General features: G+C 37.0%; 1 protein-coding gene across 6 annotated transcripts in view; it reads right to left on the bottom strand.

Moving 5' to 3' along the window:
- PCSK5 (proprotein convertase subtilisin/kexin type 5) overlaps positions 1–22,029 on the bottom strand; it is a 257,241-nt gene that overhangs the window by 106,024 nt on the left and 129,188 nt on the right. For all 6 annotated transcript variants that reach the window (XM_027662913.1, XM_027662918.1, XM_027662919.1 and 3 more), the window contains 2 exons: positions 20,388–20,488; positions 8,909–9,012 (listed from right to left, as the gene is read on the bottom strand). In XM_027662913.1, coding sequence (XP_027518714.1) covers positions 8,909–9,012; positions 20,388–20,488 — 205 coding nt within the window. The remainder of the gene's footprint in view (positions 1–8,908; positions 9,013–20,387; positions 20,489–22,029) is intronic.

Genomic DNA, 22,029 nt, shown 5'->3' with positions numbered 1-22,029 from the left:
ACAAAGATCCATTGAAAAGCATGGCAGTTTGCAAATTTTCTTTAAACAAAAAAAGCCATTTTGTGACTGCACCATGGAACCTTTTAAAAGAATGTACTCATTTCCTCTATTAGGAGAAAATTTACCCTCAGAGGTACATTTAGAATTCCTTGGTAGCTCAAAAGTAGCCAAATGTAATTTCATTGTATCAAACAATAAAAACACCTTTTGTGCTAGGCTTCAGCTCAGAATAGGTTATGACACATGAATCAAAGGCACTGTAAGTGGAAATCCCGATAGACTGCTATCAGGAAACATAAAGACAGCTCTTCTGTGCTGTCAAATGCATCAGGCACATGGCATCCTTCTTGTTCTGTCCCACACAATGGTTCTGTCTCTTCTGAAGTGTCAGAGCTCCAGTAGGATATTTACACTCAAACTAATTCCTGACTGATTTTGGCAGAGGAAGGATATACAAATACTCAGAAAAATCACAATAAAACCTTTTGCAAATTGTTTAATAATAATGATGCTGATTTTTAGAACTAAAACTTTACCAACCTTATTCCAAAGCAGAGAAATTAATTAACTGAGCCGACTTCACACTATTCCCATAGAGCTATGTAGTAGATTCTCATCAGTAACCTGATGCAAAAGGAAGATAAACAGTAAGCCAAGTCTACAGACATAGCTGGGCAATTGTGGATGAAGTTCAGCATCATCTCACTTAAAAGTGACTCCTCAAAAGCTGATTTTTCTGGAGGGCACCTAACTGATCTGAGTTGTAGCCCCCTACTATTATGAGAAATTCTACACCATGACAGGATGTCTTAAGGGCTTAAAACAGTACATTGTAGATGGTGTGATCTTCTTCCTAATCAGCCTGAATCCTAGTTCCATTAAAGTGGGCACACTCTGATAAGAAAACTACAACTAATTTTGCAATTACTGAAAGGAACTATAGCAATGCAACAGCAATGAAAAGCTTTGGTGTTCTTAAAGGCAAGTGCTTGTTGTTTTTTTAAAACAATAGAATTACCCCACATATAAGATGTCCACCATTGCCCTGGATGTATACAAGCATGGCTAGATATTTGCCTATAACATTAGCAGAAGTGTACTGCATCAATAATTAGTATATAAAGAGGTCATGCAAATGCATATAACTTTCAAAGACTTTTCTTTTAAAATTCAGTGTTTGGCATCTATAATTAAGAACTTGTGCTTTGGAGAATTGTATCACTTTATCAGTCATTTTGAAAATTGTTTGATCCTGGTTCTTCTTTCTTAATACTGCCAAATAGGAATTTCCATTTCACATTACATGGTAGACTCTTAGGTTATGAGTCCATTGGGGAAGACTTTTAACCCTCCCCTTCCTCCCTACCCCCCAGTCCTTTGCAGAGTTTTCATAAAGGTCTGAGTCGGGCTTCTAAAAAAGGAAGTAATGTCAAAGGTTATCATTCCCATGGTATGCATCCTGTTAGTGCTGTAAGTCCACTTGGCAATGCTTGGAATACTAGGGAGCTGTAGAGCATAGTAATTATGCATAGCTTTATATCTAAGACAAAGTCATCTCAGTTCTCAAGCTGAGGAACTACTAGTTTAAATACTTTGCCTGCTATGCTGATCATAGTTTGGTGACAATTCTGAGTGTTATATTATAATACAAATGTAAAGCTTAATTATGCATCTTGCCTGCTGTTATTCCTACTTTAGAGCCATTTAATTTACATTTTAAAACACTGGTAAGTCTGACTCACTATATATGACCCCAGGAAAGCAACCAACTCTAAGACCAAATGTCCATCCACTTTCCTTTATGTATCCCAACACAGGCTTGAGGTTTCTGCTTAAAATCTGTTTTACATTCACAGATTCATTTCTTGCTTTTCAGAGACAGAAGAAAACATTGTTGCAGACTCAACAAGTAAATGAGAAGCTTCGATAATGAAGAGTTTGAGGCTGGGAAAAGTAATTATGCCTCTCTATTTCTCTGAAAAATTCCCTCTCCTGCTTTGTACACCTCCATTTCTGGAACTATATAGACATACTCCTGATCTTAAATGTCTTTCAACTGGAAACAACATTGTGTGGACTTCAGTTTGTGTTAGAGAGAAAAAAATTCCAACAACCACAACCTAGGCTGCATAGTTCAATATATTTTCCAGCTCCCTTCCCCAAATCTCAAAGAGATATTTTAGTTCTCACTTAAGGCTAGCAGAGCTCAGTTACCTGGCAATTTGTTTGGGTTTAACATATGAAACACTGAAAAATTCTTAATGCAATTTTAATATTATGTTAAGGAAGACTTTATTTATAGCTGCAAACTGAACTGCTACATGTGGGAAGGAAACAACAGTCACCTAGAAAGGTTGCAGTGTCCTTCCAAAAACATGACAGTAATTTTAAACTTGCGGCTAAAATACACGTTTTTACACCACTTTTCGTCAACCATCTTGATTTCCAAATCCCACCATGGATTTTTCTCTAGCCATGACAATGATTTCTGTATGAAGTACTTCTAAAGGTTATCTTATTGACCCTGTGATTCCTATGATATTTAAATGTGGATGAAATTCCTGAGGACACAGACCTTTCCTGTCCTACATGTTCTGTCAGTGCTGGGGGAGACACTTTCAGCCACTGTTAGATTAGCTAGTAATTGGAGCTAGTTTAATTATCTCCTTTCCAGATGCTAATCTAAACGCTACTTTGACTTCAAACAACTTCCAATCAGGGGTTATAAGGCAAAAAAGTTCCAATTAATCTAAGCAATTCAGCTAATAGAAGACTAATGATTACCTATGTGAGTGCCAACATCTCTCCTCAGACTTTATATCTACCAATCTGTTGAAGACAGTCATGGATACAGGGCTAGACTGCCTTTTCCAAAAACACATTTGCTTTTCCAGAATTCTTGCTGTCAGCTGCCTACTTAGAATCAGAATCATTTAGATTGGAAAAGATCCTTATAATCATCAAGTCCAACCACTAACCTTACACTGCCAAGTACTAAACCATGTCCCCACATGCTACATCAATACAACATTTAAATACTTCCAGGGATGGTGGCTCTACCACTTCCCTGTGCAGTCTGTTCCAATGCTTGACAACCATTTCAGAGAAGAAACTTTCCTAAATATTCAATCTAACCCCCCCCCGACACAACTTGAGGCCATTTCCTCTTGTTCTACTGCTTGTTACACCAACTCCCACCATGCTACAATCTCTTTTCAGGTAGTTGCAGAGAAAGATAAGGACCCCCCAAGCCTCCTTTTTTTCCAGGCTAAACAAGCCTGGCTCCCTCAGCAGCTCCTCAACAGACTTAGCAGCTCTGTTGCCCCTCTCTGGACATGCTCAAGCATCTCAATGTCTTTCTTGTTGTGAGGGCCCCAAAACCGAACACAGGACTTGAGGTGCAGCCTCACTAGTGTTGAGTATAGGAGGACACTATTTCTGATCCAAGCCAGGATGTTACTGGCCTTCTTGGCCATCTGGGCACACTGCTGGCTCATGTTCAGCCTCTGCTGATCAGCACCCCAGATTCTTTTATGCTGGGTAGTTTTCCAGCCACTCCTCCCCCAGCCTGTAGCACTGGCTGTTCTGACTGAAGTGCGGGACCCAGAACTTCACCTTATTGAACCTCATACAACTGACCTTGGCCCATCGGTCCAGCCCTTCCAGAACCCCCTGTAGAGTCTTCCTTTCCTTCAGTTGATCAACACTCTCACCCACTTTAGTGTCATCTGCAAACTGACTGGGGGTGCACACAATCTCCTTGACCATGTTATTGGTAAACACATTAAACAGAACTGGCCCCAGTACTCAGCCCTAGGAAACACTACAAGTGGTTGGCCACCAGTTAGATTTAACTCAATTCCCAACCATTCTATGGGCTTGGCCATCTAGCCATTTTTTAACCAGCAAACTGGGTACCCATCTGAGCCATAAGCAGCCAGTTTCTCCAGGAGAATGCTGTGGGAAACAGTGTCAAGTTTGTTCTGTACGTGTCACATAATGGGACTCAAGATGACCTTCCCTGGCACCGAGGTCGGACTGATAGGTCTGTAGTTCCCCAGATCCTTCTTCTGATCCTTCTTGTAGATGGGCATCATATTTGCTAACTTGCAGTCAACTGAGACCTCTCCAGTTAACCAGGACAGCTGGTAAATGATGCAAAGTAGTGAGCTGTTGCCCCAGTTCCTTCAGTACCCGCGGGTGGATCCCAATTGATCGCAGAGACTTGTGTGTGTCTAAGTGATATAGCAGGTCACTGACCATTTGTGCTTCGACTGTGGGTTTCATTCTTCTTCCCATTCCTGTCATCCAGCTCAGGGGGCTGGGTACCCAGAGAACAACAGGTCTTGTTATTCAAGACTGAGGCAAAGAAGGTATTAACTACTTCATCTTTTTCCTCATCCTTTGTCTCTTTCTTTCCTCTTGCATACAATAAAGAATGGAGATTCTCCTTAACCCTCCTTTTGTTGTTAACGTATTTATAGAAACATTTTGTGTTGCCTTTAACTGTAGGAGCCAAACTGAGTTCTAGTTGGGCTTTGTCCCTTCCAATTTTCTCACTGCATGCGGTTCATGACATCCTTGTAGTCCTCCTGACCTGACCTTTTTCCCCTGCTTTCCAGGCAAAGTTTTCTGTTCAGCCAGGCTGGTCTTCTTCCCTTAATATTTCAAGCACAAAAAATCACCTAGTCTAACTTGCATAGAATATGATCTTCCTCATTCCTACAGAGACCAGTGCAACTTCATGTGTTTGGTGTTTGATTGACAACAAACAGAGGTGGGATATTACAACAGCCAAACTCAAAGCTCCTGTTTCTCTTGCTCCATCCACTGTGTGTATGGGTATTAGGGCTGGATAGAGTGGATATTGGCTGCCAATGGCATGTGAAAATATCAGGAAGCATCTGTAAGACTGGAAGGTCTTTTGATATATGAAGAGCTTTGATTTATTGACATAACCACTCAAAAGGGTTTGCTATTTTTCAAAAGTCTTATGTCAACTTTGACATTTTTAAAACATAATTTTAAATTTATTTATATTTTAAAGTCATTGAAAACATGCAGTAGGGTGTTCACGAATAGTTTATTTGTGTTCTCTGAAATGCACATATTGTTGTGAAGATTTACTAGCTCATTTCTGAATTTGTTCCTAGCTACTGGTTACCATTATTTAAATCTGTCCAGTCTAGGTCTCTTATTTAGGAGCCTAGATAGGCTTGTCTATTTCTCACTCCCAGACTGTTAATGCTTTACTTACAAGAATAATTACCAATTTTATTTAATATTGTAATTAAGCAATTATATTAAAAAGCTGTAAAACATTAAGTGACCAATCCTTTTCACTGGTCACTCTTTGGTGGAAGTAGCAGATACTCCAGCTAACCTAAAGGGATGTGACATAACTCTGGTAGTCTCTTACTCCTTGGAAATAGAGGTGACTCAGTTTCTGTAGGAATAATATCTCCACTGGGCCTAGGAATGGTCTGGAATTGAAAAAAGTGGCTAGAGTTTTGATTTCATTTTATCTTATCTTTCATTAGCATTTTACTTCACTGTACTGAAGTGTTGTTGTCTACGCTTTAGAGTTAGGAAGAGTGAAGTATGTCCTCTAAAAATCTCCCTACAAATCAGTGAATGGTCTGTTTCTCCAAAGGCAGTTTTTGACAGTATTTGGAGCTTCATTTACAAAGAACTGCCACATGGTTTGATCATTTTGCTTAAAACTGCAGTGTTTCATTTTGTACCTTTCAACCCAGAGAGAGGTTAGAATTCACACAGAATTTCCTTTTTATGAATGCAGTTGCAGGCTCTGCTGTTGAATAAACAGCTGGCAGATCAAGGAGCCTTTGCATACAATCTGCCATAGCAGAAACAGATCAGCAGTTTTGATATCTTCACAAAAACAGATGCTCTCAAGTATTTTCCATAAAATCAGTAATTAACAGCTTCAATTATTAAAAGCTTCCTCTATTGACAAACTAACTAACCAGAGAAGATCCTGAAATGAGCATTCAGGTCTTTCTTTTTGAGACTACCAAGTAACAAGTTCCTGAGAAAAGATACATGCTGTCTCACAAGAAAACAACTAAAAAAAATAAAATAAAAAAAAATTCTTGTTCATTTCTAAGTTAATTCTTTTGACGTGCATTTAACGAATGTTGTTTACTTGCCAGAAAATTAAACAAATAACAAGAACTGCTTTAGCAAATCACTAGTTGGCTCAAGTGTTTTTCATGAATTAATCTTCCTTTGTATAAATGTAAGAGAGTAAAAAAAGGAGAGCTTGAAACCAGTAATGACATCCGTGAGCTCCTTCTGTGTGTTCTGCAGTAGCAAAACACTGCCCGGGACTATAGAAAGGGAGAGGGTTGCCATGCAGACCAGCAAAACAGCCCTCTGAAATGGCATGCTGACCCACTTTCAGTTACCAGTTCTTGCTGACCCTTTGTTGAGTGAGAGGTTTTTCCAAGTTTTGCTGCTTTTTACCCTTTCAGTTCTCATTTCTAAAGGGGCAAGCCTGTCTCTCTTTTTATTCTTGTTTTCTTCTTCCTCCACTAGTATGCATTGAAGAAGTAGACTGGTACTTGTGACTGTCTCTCCATTAGATAATTAAAAATAATCTCTCATCCCTTCTCTTCTTAAGAACACACTGTGGAAGAAACATGTATCTTGTTATCAACAAAATTATGATACAATTCCTTAAGGAACTCATTCTGATCAGAGTAGTTAATCTATGAAAAACCATACTTTAAGTGTTCTATGTGGATTCACTATCTTTGTGATAGTGAAGGATAATAGTGTAATATTATCCTAAATATTGGCATGTGCAATAGTAAAAAAACCTGTTTCAGTCTTGCAAGCAACAGTGTGCAAATCCCCCTTTTAATTCAGGTTCGGATGTTGTGATTTAATCTAAATCTTTGCTTCTCCTTCTTCCAAAACCAACAGAGGTTTAAAGAGAGCTGTATTTTTATTGGAACCATGTGCTCAGCCTAAGTTGCCAAAATAATTTAAGCTAAAACTACTGTTTTTATTTGGGTTAAGGTTGACTCCTGAGCTGTACAGAGGTAAAGGCATTTAGATTGTCTTCCTCTTTTTCAATTCCACCATGGAGTCTACAGTGGAGTGTTGTCAGGTCAAGCCGTTTTTTCTGAATCCAAGTTACCCAGCTGAGCTTATCTATATTCATGACTTAACACAGGTGGAGAAGAAACATCCTTCCACCCCTTTTCTTTACTATATACATATGCTATAATGCATAGAAAAATGTGTGGCTCCACGGATTCAGAATAAGCAAGCTCCAGTGGTCCCACAGCGTAAGTCCTTCTGCCAATACTGCTACTGCTGGGTGTGTTAGTGTGACCTTTCCTTTGATAATGAGTGACAGCTGCTGTGAAATGTCTCCCAGGGTGTTTGACTCTCTTAGGCAACAACTGGAAAAACATAAAAATATAGAATTTGGAAGTGAGTTATAGAAAAAAAATCTCTGCTTTATGCTACTTGAAAAGTGTTCTTTGACCTTCATATAGCTTCAACAAACTGATGATACAGTAACAACACAGTAACGATCTCCTGCCAAAACTTCTAAATCCTGGGAGATGTTTCACAATAACAAATACAGTAATGTTATTGCAATTAAGGAAGTATGTATTTCTCATTACATATGTTTTTTGTGTGTGGGCATGCACTTTTAACTGGGACAAAATCAGGCCCTTGAACATATGGACCTTCAAATGATTAGGGGGCTCAAGTTAAGTATCTATTTCTAAATCTATCCTCTGTAGTTAGAGATTGGTTTAGATCCAAAAACAAGTTGGTTTTTTTTTGTTTGATTTCTATTCCATTGCAGCAGAAATGTCATAGGTCAGAATTATATATTAAAGATGCTCTATGGTAACAGTGCCTTGATCTGAAATAGATTAAATCTAGGCTTCAGTTTTACAGTGAAACCAGGGTAAAGATTTGATGATTCTTGTATATTACATTTATCTCTTGGGAGATCTCGGCACAAAACAGATCAACTTTCATCTTCGAAAAACTATGTCAGTCTTGGGTGGAATTCTCAGGAAAGGAAAATCAGAAAGAAGCCATTCCAAGGTTTTGTTTCGATGCAATACAAATTGAAAGCAGTAATAATGCAGTGAACGGGAATCAGCAGACAATCTGCGTTGAAATACAACATTGTAAGGATTCAAGGTTCAGTTTTAACCCATCCTGAAAATATATATCCTATTTAATGGCACGAGCATTTACCTCTACTTGCATTACAAAAGTGAAAACATATTTAAAAGATGTAGCTTTAATCAAATTTACAAGACTGTACAAGATTTTAGAAAACCAAATTTTTAGAAAACAAGATTTTTAGAAAACAGGTGACTGAGCAGTATAGTAGGTCCCATTAAAATTCATGATAGCTCAAGATTTGATTTTATCCTAAATCTGACAGAAATCCTACATATAAATAATATAGGGTTGATCATAAAAAAAAAAAAGTTTGAAAATACCATTTTGTAATTTTAAATCAAAATTGTCAATAATTCTGAACGAGAACATGGATGGAATTCAGAAATTGCTGCATCTTCAACTCTAGACTATTTTATCAGAATACTAGCTATAAAATATAAATGCACCACTAATTTACTTTGTCTTCTGCCAGCAGTGCATGAGACAGGATTTAAAGGGACTAAGAAGATCTGGCCAACGCATTTTGTAGCTGACACTTTTTGGTTTAGTCCTTCTAAAAGGTTTCCCTTATGTAAGAGAAAGAAGATAGGTCCAATCAGACTGAGACTGAAAAGTCTCCAAACTACGCACAGCATAGGGAGTCAGACAAACTACTTGAGATTATTTCTTCTTCAAAAATATCAAATAATATACTGTGATGGCAAAGAAGAAAGAAAGCTCTCACCCTTATAGCCAGCTGCATTGGTTTTCCAGTCATTAGCATTCAGATGTCCTGCACGTGAAGTCCTGACAATAATGTGCTGTATGTCTCTCCAGGTCAGAAATGGACTATGAAAAAGGGGAAAGACAAAGTCACAGATCAGACATATTTTACCAGGATGTAGGGATACAAGGTCATGTAAGCTGAAAAGTATCCAAAGCAAAACAACCATCATTTACCTTCTCTGCTTTCCTTTGCTCCATTCAAAAGAACATGTCCTAATTTTAGAGAAATACTACATGAAATTATTTATACATCTGTGAGGTTTGAAACAAGCAGATTGTAACAATATATGATAACATTCTATTATATAAAACCTAAGGGAAGATGAAGGAGCACATTTCACACAGAGGCAACTTTTATGACCACCAACTACTGCACTCCAGTCAGTGCACAGGAGAAGAAATCAGACTTCTGGCTTGCTGAAAAGCTCTACTAAACCTCACTAACTGCTAGCTCAAGCTGGCAGTTCCTTTAGATTTCCAGTTCCTATTGAATTTATTCCAGGTGCCTCTCTTGCTATTAATTTGTCTACTACCCCTGGTCTTGGAATTCACTGAGGGTCTATGCTTATTTTTCAAGAGGACCAAGCAGTCAGCACTGCATCTGGACAGCTGGTGGATAGTTACAGAGCAAGTACGTGATTGCACAGATATGTATTCCTTCAAGGGATTGCAGAACAAGTAGCTGACTGCATAGATGTGTACTCCTTTAAGGGATTCCTAAGAACCTGTCCACCCAGAAGATGAAAGAAGATGTCATCTGTATCCTTGCTGTTTTTAATATACATTTTATCTTGTAGGACTAGGGCAAATCTTTAGGGATTGTAGTTTTCCTGTTTCTTCTATATCCACATCAAGGAGAATTTCTTTACTTAGAAGATGATCTACATGCACAATCACTGGGGTATTTTTTCTTTCTTCTTCCAATTTTTCAGTTTTTCTATTATCTGTGAGAAGACGAATAGCATTGTCTTTAAAAATGCAGTTTAATAGAGGGAATGATAAACTGAGCCACTAAACAATGAAGAGGAAAAAAGTACTGTGGTGTAGAACACCAGTCACTAAGTATCATTCTCAGAGGATCATTATCTGCCCCTATTGCACGCACTGCCACAATTCCACTCCACTGTAATGATGAAGACAGACCAGAATGAAGTTTATCAGACTCAAAACTGGCAGTCTACATTGACCAGGACTGGTAGTCACTGAAAACCTGGGAAACCTTGGTTCAGTTTCTTAACACATGCGCTTGTGTCTCTCAGACTAGGGAGTCACTTGGACCATCAGAAAAGTGACTCAGACTCAGCATTTATCTTTATGGTATTATACTTGGGCTCTTGTTTCCATTTGTTGGTAGAAAGTACACCAAAAAAACAGCCATAGGAGTGTGGGAAAGGTCAGCCCAGGGATGACTGTGAATGGGTCACATTCTGGGATAAGGGGGACACTGCTGTCACGTGGAGTGACTCTATACAATTAAATCAAGTTCCAAGAGCTACAAGTTACATAGTCATGTTACAAGAAATTTCAAAGAGAAATAATTTGATAAAACACACAGAGGGCAACAACAAACATACAGAAATGTTTTAAGTCTTCCTGACAGGGAAGACAGAAAAATCTCACTTGTCTCTCTGTTTGATGTACAGAAATGAATGTTGCATGGATTGGCATCCCACACACACTGTTCACACCTTCCAGGACTTGTTTTGTCAAAGTAATGTCTTTTTGGAAATACCTGGGTAATCAGTGCTTTATGGCACTTACACACGGAAGTGGAATCCTGCTTATCATGTGAGCCAAAATCAAGCAATTAGAAAGCAATCAGTGAATACATGAGACAATCTGTGAAGAAACGGAGACTTTGTTTTTCATTCAAGATGCACCAGTTTAGTTTTTCAGGTGATAAATTTCAGCTTCCACAAGCTGCCCCTTTAGGAGAAGGCAGTAGGTGCAGAGGAGTTACTGCAAACCAGTAGTCAATTTGTTTATAGAAAACCTCCCTCCTAGCCTGTGTTCTGTGTGCATGTAGATATAAATTCTTGGGTATTAAACAACGGAAATTAACTTGTGTTGGTGGAATTACTGAAAATGAAAACAAGTTGCAGAATCATGGTCTGTCATTCCATACAGAAGAGAAAAACTTGGGACATATATGACATTCAGTCACATGTAACTCATTTTTATATGTTTTATTTTCCTACAGCCTTATAAACCATATGCTTGAAAACAAGTAGGAGTTGCCTGAAAATGTCAGAATTCTTTTAAGTGACAAGATTGTATGGCATAATGAAACAAAAGTGAAAAAATACGGAACTGTACATATTTTTCTCATTTCCTTCGCAGTAATATGATTTTAATTCTGAATGTAAATTTTCCACAGGAGAACATTTCCCAGTGGGTTTGTGTGGACCATGGGAAGGCTGATGTAACCTAGCACCTTTCCACCAACATCTGGGGCACCACAGGAAGCGGTATGCATTTTTTTAGAGTCAACACAGAAAGTCCTGTTTATGTTTGTGGTTGAAACAGAAAGAGGAGATGGAATAATCTCAAGAAGGAAGGTGAGTTTTAAATAAACATCTCATTAACTGTAGCCAGATTTTTTTGTAATTTCTTTCAGACTCTATCAATTCACAGCCATTCAATTTCTCCGGTTTTGGCTACAAGATATAAGGGTATTATGATATTTAAAATATTCTGTTGTATTTAATGAGAGCTTATGCTTTCTGTCCCTGATCATTTTTTAAAACATTAATGTGCCCATAGGTACTTTTTTTTCTTATGGTGCAATTTCTCACACTAGATTGTTGGACTAGAATGACAGTAATTGTTTATCCAACTGAGTTGGTAAAAATTACTGAAAAAGAATATTAAAAAAAACCTTATGGAATGTAAGGAGCATTAAGGGTTTGCAAGGTAGGGCATGCTTGTACAGTCACGTAACATGCTTCAAGGAAAAAAAAAAGTAGATTTTATACCACCTCAGGAATTTCACTGGGAGCCAGTGTAAAGTCGTAGAAAAACATGTTTCAAGACTTCAGGAAGACCTCCAGGAATCCTGAGAGCTACATTCTTTATAATCTGGAATCTGAACAATCTGTTATTTTATAAAGCAAGTTGTCCATGATAGTGGTGAAAAACAACAAGGCACTAAAATACTCTTCTCAACTTCTAAAGCAGGGAATCAAGACAGGGAACACTAAACTGACTATTTAAAGAGGAATGATGGACTTAATGGTGGATCTAACTATGTCTAGATAAAGGATGCAAGGATATAGCAGTTTTCACTTTATAATACCAGCCTCATATAAACTGGACTTAGTTGATCAGTCAACAAATGAGATTATCTCTCAGAATTATGATTTATTTCTAAAAACAAAATCATGGCAGATCTTGAAAACTGAGCCATTTGCTGTTCTATTTCCTATCCTTAGGTAATAATAAAAAATAATGTAAGATTTTCTATGCCAGAAAATCTTGATCAAAAATCTGATTTCCATGACACAACACTGTATATAGTTAAATCAGTCTGTCCCTTATGCAATATCCAAATCTGCTTGCTTACTGTGTAATCCATAAGATTTCTATATTTTCTTCGCAAGGAATGGCAACTTGGGCATATTTATATCTAAGAGATTTAACAGCATATGAACAACACTGAAATCAGTTTCTGAAGCCTACTGTAGCTCCTTCACTGTAGTCAGATTGAAATCTTCTCTCTACAGTAGACACTTCATTTGAAACAAAATAGGTCTGCAATTATTTGCCAATATTTTTTTGCAGCAACTTGAACCAAAAAAAGAAGAAGAAAAAAAAGAAAAAAGAAAAATACGGAAACTGGAATTATGTCAAAATAGCAGTTCATTTGAAGAAAGAAGGACTTTTTTACTTATTTTTAAACAAGATAAACTAGAAGTCAATCTTAAAGCATCCGCAAAAATCACAGAATTGGTCAAGGATTTGTAAAACATGTCAAAATTGGCTCCTAAGTGAGTAAACAGTTTTTTGCCAGCCATGAGGGCTTCAGATCCAGACAAGGTATCACTCATGTTAATTGATTTACTATTTGAATAATCTCAGAAGAATTAATGGCTAAATATCTTGAGATGAACAAATGCATTAACAAGAACAGTTATCAAACTAATTGACTGATTTAAAAAAATGGACATTTTCCTTCCAGTGATTTTATTTCTCAATGTCTCATCTAAAATTGCCTTGGGATTATACATACCACACAATACTCAAAATCAAACCAGAATAAGCAGAAGTGCATACCAAAATGCTTGTGCAGCAGCTAAAAAATAATGAATGCTCTGTCCTTAACCAACAGTGATACTCTAAGTTACAACTCTCTTCCTTCAGGCTTCTCAAAATGTTTATGAAGTAAGAAGAATAAAATATATTACAGTAATTATATCTTTAAGCAGGATCTTTAGAAATTACAAGTAGATAGTCCTTTTTGGTCAAATCTGATTTCTTCATTCCACAAGTAGTCTCCCTAGTGACAACTGGGCTAATACAGAAAATAGTACAGAATTCAGGCTCTATCCTTTGGTATAGTGATACTGTGCCAATAATAATAATTGTTCAGAGTAAATAACAGGTGGAAAAAATATCACTCAATGCAATAAATAAATAGGACAAAACTTTGCTCTGTTGCTGCTTTTTTTTTTAGCAAAATTATATGGTTAGCAACATGAATAATGATTGCTACATTATCTTCATAATCAGCAATTTGAATGTGATAAATGTGGCCTATATGAAAAAAAATGTTTCTTGCAAAAATAGCAGTGTGATGAGAAGTGTTGAAAGAATACATAAACTTTTCTCCAAAGGATCAAGGTAAAATACAGTATCACAGGGTGCACTTAAAAGAAGGTCACCATTCAATTTGGAATTATCAAATAACCTTCTTTGGAAATCCTAGCTATGAGAGAACAGACGTGGATAATTATTGCTATAAAAAAGAGTCTCTGTGTCTCAGACATCTTGTAGAGCAGTAAGAGATCATTTTCATCACATAGCACCACCCTTAAATTCAAAAAAAAAGCCATAAGAAATAGTAATCAGCCAAATTTTCCTATGAGATCTACAACCCTACTACCTGTCCCAATGACTTCAATATATAGACCCATGCACAGGATTATTTTAGCTATGCTAATGGGAGACGTTCTTCTTTCCTAGGTCATATAAAGAATCAATGTGCAGATTTCTGTTGTGGCACAGGATTTCAGAAGCAATGAGGCATTAGGACAGCCTCTATTGTTGTGCTTATGTGTTTAAATGGTCTACACCATAACTATTTCAATCCTGAAAGTAAGAAGATAGAAAAATGGACTCCAGTGTTTAACAAGTATTTAGCCAGTCATGGATACATTATTGACGTGTTTTGACAGGTCTGTGTTTTGACATGTCTGATATCCCCATATATTCTATTTGTCATGTAACTCTGCACGTAATCCTGTTAACTTCCTGCTAGGAAAGAAATGAACACTATGTACTTGGTGATTAGCACGTAGGTCTTTCCCCATAAATGCAACTTAAGTTTCTCCTCTAGCAGCCTTTTCATTTTCCAACCTGGTAAGCCACTGTTCATTCAACTGGTATATCAAACAAAACTATTTGTTTACTTCAGAGTTAGATTTCAGTTCCTTCTTTGCTCACATTGCTTTTCTGAGTTCCAAATATCTTGTCAGAAATTTGTCACTACTGCTAATTTCTGATTTGTGTTGAATTTTACCCAACCCCTTTGAAAGAAACCCAAGTCTGACTGACGATGACAATCCCTTAAAAAAGAATTAATGGCAACTGAAGGTACTGTATGTCAAAGGCCAGTTACCAGTAGCTTTAATGGCATACCCAGTAGAACTCTGTTTAAAAAGATGTGCAATTAATGACATTTTTTGAAAATATCTCTCTACGATTGAAATTGCTATCAACAGCCTTTTACACTTATTATCATATTTCTCCTCTTTTTCCATTAAAAGCTTAAGTTAAGTACTGGAGAAAGAAGAGTAGTGATACACGTGTGAAACCAAATTGCTGACTAACACTCATTAAGAATACATCATTTAAACCAATCACATTCTGAAGTGTAGTGCTATTTGACAGGTTTCACTGTGGAAAGGCACACCACATCTGTCCATTCGAACAGTCACTAAATAACTTCAGCACATCACTCATATGTTAAACATACTATGAGTGTGTTTAGATCAGATTGCTCAGAACCCCATCCGACCTAACCCTGAATGTTTCCAGGGAAGGGGCATCCACCATCCCTGTGGACAAACAGTTTCAGTGTTTTACCACCCTCACTGTGAAAGAAAAAAAACAAAAATCCATCTTTTGCATTATCTTTATATTGGTTTTTAGGATACAACCCAGAGAAATTGCAACAGGATATGACAGATGTATCCCTTCAGATTAACAGCAGGCTAGGCAGCAACACATCCACCAGCAATGGTGTTCTGGTGTACCTGTGCCAAATACGCTATTCACACAGAAGTGGAAGATTCAGAGCCTAGAGTATTGCATTTTTCCCAAAGATAAAAAATCATAAGTGTCAAAAATCGAACAAATAATGACCTAACTGCAGGCTGATAATAATGAAATTGGGAAGAGAAAACCCTTGAGAGAAAGGTATCTGAATCACAACCTTTATCGTTCCTTCTCCAAAGGAAGAACGAAACAGGACTGTCCAAAAGACAGTGCTCACAGTCTGCTGAATAACAGCATGGAAGAAATGTTAGCAAAACCTTAGGCTAGTTGCCACTTTTAGAACCAGCTGTGGCTGTGCAGGTGGGGAAGGCTTACATTATTTTAGTTTAATGCAGGAAGATATGGTTAGCACGGTAGCCAGGCTATTGATTTGACCTTTCTTCCAAGTCCAGTGATGCTGATCACTTCTAATACAGTTGAGCTATGACACTGTCGTAGATGGAACCTCAAAAGACTGAATTCAGCAAGACTGCAGTCCTGTGAAACTGCTTGTCTTCCACCTTCCTCATTTTCCTCCTGCTAGAATGGTGACAGAAAAAAGCAGATGGGCTCCCTGCTTTCAAGGTGAACAGCCAGCAGCACCTCAAGAGTAACTTCAGAGAGAAGCCTCTAAAAGCTGGGTCTGGGGAACACTTGGAGAGCCAAGAAACTACAGGGGATAGAGCTGCCAAACTCTTAAAAGTCTCAACTGAGAAAATGTCAACTGAGATTTTTGAAAAGCCTTTAAAAGTTAAAGGCATTCCCCTGGCATCAGAACAATGGCTAAACACTTGTTTTATTTCTAGCTGTTGCTCCAAAGCACAAACACAGAAAATCTCAATGACAAACTTAAAAATTATTGCAATCAAACATTATTTGTTGTTAGCCTAGACTGAATTTAAGAAATGCCTGGATGGAATTTTCTTTAAATATGTTTATAGCAAGTTAAATAGAAAATTTCAGCACTAATGATTATTCTTTGGCAACTTTACATGTAACTGGAAAGAGAACCTTAAAATGGGAAACAAATAACTGCAATTTCAGAGGTAGTTAAAGCTCAAGAGCAACACAGGTTCTAAATTAAGAATTTATTAATGGTTATGTTTTTCAGATACTTCAGTATTAAGAGCAAACTACTCCAAAAATGTAAAGGCCAGACTGGATGGAGCTCTGAGCAACCTTGTCTAATGAAAGGTGTCTCTGCCCATTGGGGGGATTTGGAACTGGATGATCTTTAAGATCCCTTCCCCAAACCATTTTATGATTCTATGATTCTATATTGCTCATGTGAAGAGAGTCATAGAAGAAAATAAACTCTCTCCAAAGCCATACCACTGAGCGTATCACGCAGTAGAAACACAGCAGACCACTTCCATTTCAGCTGCTGATTCTTACTCATGAAACTGTAGTTTATATACCTTGGGTAGGAAAATATGCATTGGCTTACAAACAGTGGAACACACAGTTCAATTGGGGATGTATAATGTATTTTTCTGTCTTCAGAAACATCAGTTTTTGGTTTTTTTTTTTTAAATTTGGCTTCTTCAAAGGAAGAACAATAGAGCAAATATGGGCATACTGTCTCTCCTGACTCTGATTCCCCCAAATTCCAAATTCAAACTTTTCATCAATGAGAAAAGGTATTTCTGGTACCAAGTGTAGATGGTACTGTGTAATGCAAGTAGTTTATTTTTAGTAACAACATTGCTGCTTCTGTGGACTAAATTGATTATACTTATTTGTAGGTTTACAATTAGAAAAATTTGACATTTTGTAATGACTAAGAAGTGCAATACACAAGCAAGATTTTACTCATAGTGCCTGTCTTTGAGTGACAATTGTTGTCTATCTACAACTCTGTATTGCACCTGCCGGGATTCCAAATAAACAATCTGAAACTCAGCTACAATTCTTTCATTCCTGAAGGAAAACACGTAATTTGATACTCAAATACTGGATCCAAAAAAAAAAAAAGTGTTCACATAATTAGAAATTGGGGTAGCATGCAGAACATCATCCCCAAACAATTTGTTACCAGGATTTCGGGAGCAGATCCCAGTTGGAAGGAACAGTTAACTGGAGGGTTCAAATCAGTAGGAAAGCCAGAGATCCTCCATCAGCTATTTGCCAATCCTACCATATGGGGCTTGTCAAAGAAAGAAAGTGGAAGGTTGTAGTGTAAATCTGCCTCGCTCATTTTCCATTGGTTTAATGTACCTTTGCATGTGAGTTGAAGTAACCTCTTGGCTGTTCTAACTCACATCCAGCCCATATTAGTGCTCTGTTCAACTCCTGATGTCTCCCAGGAACAGAACTTGGCTACTGGGGAAAACTGACCTCATAGGCTTGAAACCCTTCCATGGTATAATTTATTGTGTTTTCCAGCACAAAGTGGAATGAAACTATTCATTATTACAAACATAGTCAAGAAATGTTCAGGACTAAGTGCAACAATTTTTAAGAAGCTTGCTGTATGGAGAAAGTAATTAAATTTGCAAAACCCCTCTCCATCTTTTCTTTTAAAAAAATCTCATATAAGCACTTAGTGCCATTAGTACAGGTACTAACATGGAATATGAGGAAGAGTTCATAAAAATACAAAGTCTGTTCGAATGCAAACTAGTTCCAGTAAGCAATTGCACTACGCTGCCATTTCATGTGTCCTTTAAATCCCATGTATTTTAAAAGTACCGCAGAAAATGCTTAGATGGTTTCAAAGCTTCTTTTTGCATACTTTAATTTCCAGCATTTAGTTAGGGTCACCTAACTTGGCAGGTATCACAGGTGAAAAATACATTCCAAAATTTCAAATCACATAAATAAGAACTGCCATTTAGAAACTGCAAAAAATAATATGAATAGATTCTATATAAACAAATCCCAGACATTAAAATTCAATATATCATGATATGATCTCCCTGCAGTATTAAAGGCCTTACTTCATAATCTATAACTTCACAGACCAAAAATTTCTCCAACCTAAATAAAAAAAAACCTGGCATGGGAAACCAGGAAATATTTCTCTCCCTACTTTCTCTCTCTCTTTTTCTTTTTTTTTTTTTTTTTTTAAATTTTATTTTCTTTAATGGCTGTGGACAGTAGCAGCAACAGCATAATTTATATACACATAGGAGAGAAAAGTTAGTGAATGGAATATATATGAATAAAACCACATTTGCGATATTATTAATTTAATTCCTTTGGATCTATTGAAATACATAGGCTAAGATACAGAAAAAAATAAAACCCCTCCATATAATGAAATGGAACAGAGTCTGAAAGGAGGCAAAATCAACACATTTTCATCCTGAAACCTTGTTAGCATCGTGGAACAGAGTACTACAAATACAAAAAGTGCCTAGGATATTTAGTTACTGGCACATTTTGTCTCCACCACCACATTTGAAGCTTTAATAGTCTTGTCTTTGTGCCTATCATAGCAACTATTAATTTGGAAAAAAAATACTAGTCCATGGGCACTAACATTGATTTCCCACTGGTATATTCACCAAAGTTCAAAGAGAAAAAGTGGAAGCTTCTCAGTGTGTGTTAAGATGTCACAATCAGAAATAGCTTGTTAGTATGTCTTGAGTGCTATAACTTTATGAAACTTTCAATTACAAGAATAATTTGTTAGAAAATGCATACAAAATATCACATAAAAAAACCAATTATGAGCAACCTCAGTTCATTAAGAAATAGTAAGAAAAACATTCAGCAAAATGAAATGTACACACTTGCAATCTTATCTGCACTACCAGATTGTTTGGAATGAATTTAATTATTTTAAAACAGATTAAGAAGTGATTAAAAAACCCATAATAGCATTATATTGACTTTTCAAAATACTTTTGTTTCTAAGGACTGCATTAAGAAAAAATAACTATATTGACACAAGTGCTTCACCACTTAAGATTATGTCAGGTCTTCACTTACAAATTATTATTACTATTATTATTATAACTCAACACCAAAAAAGTATTCTGTGCTGAATATTGAGCCAAGCTGTCTTCAAAAAAGTAATATGAAACATGGAAACATAATTCTACTGTTACAAATTACATACAATTTGAAATTACCATTGTGTCCAAATTGTTTACTGCATTCAAAGGAACTGGCTGCTCCCAGAGGAAACTAGTTTTCTTCAGAATTAAATAGAATCTATCTCCTAGTGCTTAGAAACACTTGATTTTGAGTAGGATTTGGGGCGGAGCATTCCACCTTAAACGTGCAAATCTTATCCAAAAGAACACAAACTAATGCAAAAGGTTTTCAAATATAGATTTACCTGAAAAATCTCCCATATTTTTGCTGCTCCATGAAGCACATTAAAGATATATATATTAGACATAAAGAACAAAATCTCGCAGCTGAGAAAATGTTTGTAAAACAGAAAAGTTTCTGAGATAAAGGTTAAAGGTCTTCTGAAGTACATTATTCATGGTTTTTGGAGCTGAGGAACTTAACCCATGTTAAAAACCAGACTTGTGTGAGCATGATTAAGTTGAGAATTTTTACTTTTTATATTATATTATCAGGGTAGCCTAACATCATCCCAAAACCTCCTTCAATGTTCAAGAATTGCTAAGAGGAAGCTGATGAATGCAGGAGGTGACCTACAGTAGCCTGCAGAGCAGAGAAGATCTGGGCAGCACTGTGAGGTGCTTTACAACACTGTGAGGATGCTACACATCATTTAATGGAAACCACCTGTGCTCAACAATGTTTCAAGTTACTTCAACACTGAGTACTCTGTTGACACCTCCACAGTGTTTCCACATGCAGTGTTTCCTGCATGTGAAATAAGCATGGAGATCTTTCCTGCTCTCAGAAGGGTACTGTAAATTATGATAACAAAGTTTCCAAAGCACTTTGAGTTCCCTTGTATAAAGGTGCTGGACAAATCAGAAAGATCTTTCTGTAAGTTGTTTTTTTTTTTTTTCAGAGTACAACTCAGATCTTACTTTGCTTCCAGTGCCAGGGCAATGATGCCTGCAGCCATAGGTGCAGAGGCTGAAGTTCCAGTATGGCTGTCTGTGCAACGCTGCCTCAGGTCTGTGGTGATCTGAAAGAAATTGAATGTGTGAAATTTAGAACACAACTTCAGAAATAAGAGCAGGTTTTTGTTTGCTAGTATAGGTCACATGTATGTGGAGGGTATTTTCTTCTTTCATTGCAAGGAAAGGAAAAAAAAGAGGTGTCTGAATACATGATGTTACATGTTCTCAGCTTGAAGTCACTTGTGAAGTCAGAGAGGTGTTCTCTATATTGTTCTGAAAACATAAGTTACTTCCCTTTTTTTTTTCCATGGCATGCTCAACTAAGAGACTTTTAAACTAGAAAAACATGCAGAATGGTTTGAAACTGCACTGTTAGAACTCTGCCCCTCTTGGATTTATAGAACACTTCAAGAATCCCAAAGTGCCTTACGAACAGGAATGAACTAAATCTTATAGTGCTCCCTATATACAGACTGCTTATGCCCATTTTAGACACTATAAAAGAGGTATGGAGGTTAACTAGGTTGCCAGAAATCACACTGGAAATAAGCAACACAAGAGAATACAGTTGGGGTCATGCTAAGTACCGTGTTTAATCATTCCTTCATGCCTTATGTAATAAATCACATGAAACTAAGTAGTAATCAATTGGAAAATGCTGATGGTAATCACAAATTTGGCCCAGCCATCACCAGCCCATTAGATATTTTCAGTTTTTAACTGCTATGTATTATGTATAAATAATTAAATGATGTCCTGCATTTTTTTATGTAATCTAAGTGAATGTCTACACCGTGATGTGCAATACTAACCAGAGGGACAGTCTTCTACTGAAGTTTTAGGATGCTTCTATCTAATAATGAATTTTATACAGATTCTTTCTGTCAGACAGTAAATTACAACCAAAAATGTGTTTACTCTAAATCCTGCTTCTTTGATGGAACTGTTAATCTACAGTAATTCTACTCTATGCTTGTCTTCCTGAAGAAGTGGTTCCTACCAAGGGCAACGCAGTAGAGGCAAGAAGTCACTACTACCTAACAGAATCTTAAGCAAAACCCACACAGACTTGAGAACAGTTGTTAGAAGACAGCAGTCCACAGCACCGAAAACTCCATGAAGGTGTGAGAGTGAGAGACACCAAACCTTATTCTCAGAATTTCAATCACTGCAAGATGTAAAATATCTGCCTGAGGGGCAGAGGAGAAGTTGCTACATAGCTTCTTATCTAAGCACACAGAATTATTGTGTCTTAATTCACCAGTATCGTGCTCCATTTCCAATAAGGATATGCACAAAGATGGGGGAGGAGAGGACTGGAGGATCAAAAAACCACAAAAAAGCACTAGGCATGTGAAAATGCCCATCCAGCTTTGAAACCTCAAAATACACAAAACATGATCTGAAAAATTATCTACATCCTGTCTCAGCAGAATACAAGCAAATGCATATAGGAGCTATAGGTTCTACACTTTATATTAGCCATATTCGGCAACATACATATTACATGATTTGTATAAGGCTGCTGAAAATTCTCACAAAATGTAAGCATATGCAAGCTAACACAAAAGACTTCTAATAGAGAAGGAGCTAACAGCACCAAGGA

Source organism: Corapipo altera, unplaced genomic scaffold, assembly GCF_003945725.1.
Source record: "Corapipo altera isolate COAL_440 unplaced genomic scaffold, ASM394572v1 61167, whole genome shotgun sequence".
Taxonomy (NCBI): domain Eukaryota; kingdom Metazoa; phylum Chordata; class Aves; order Passeriformes; family Pipridae; genus Corapipo; species Corapipo altera.
This window is presented reverse-complemented; position numbering and strand designations above follow the sequence as displayed.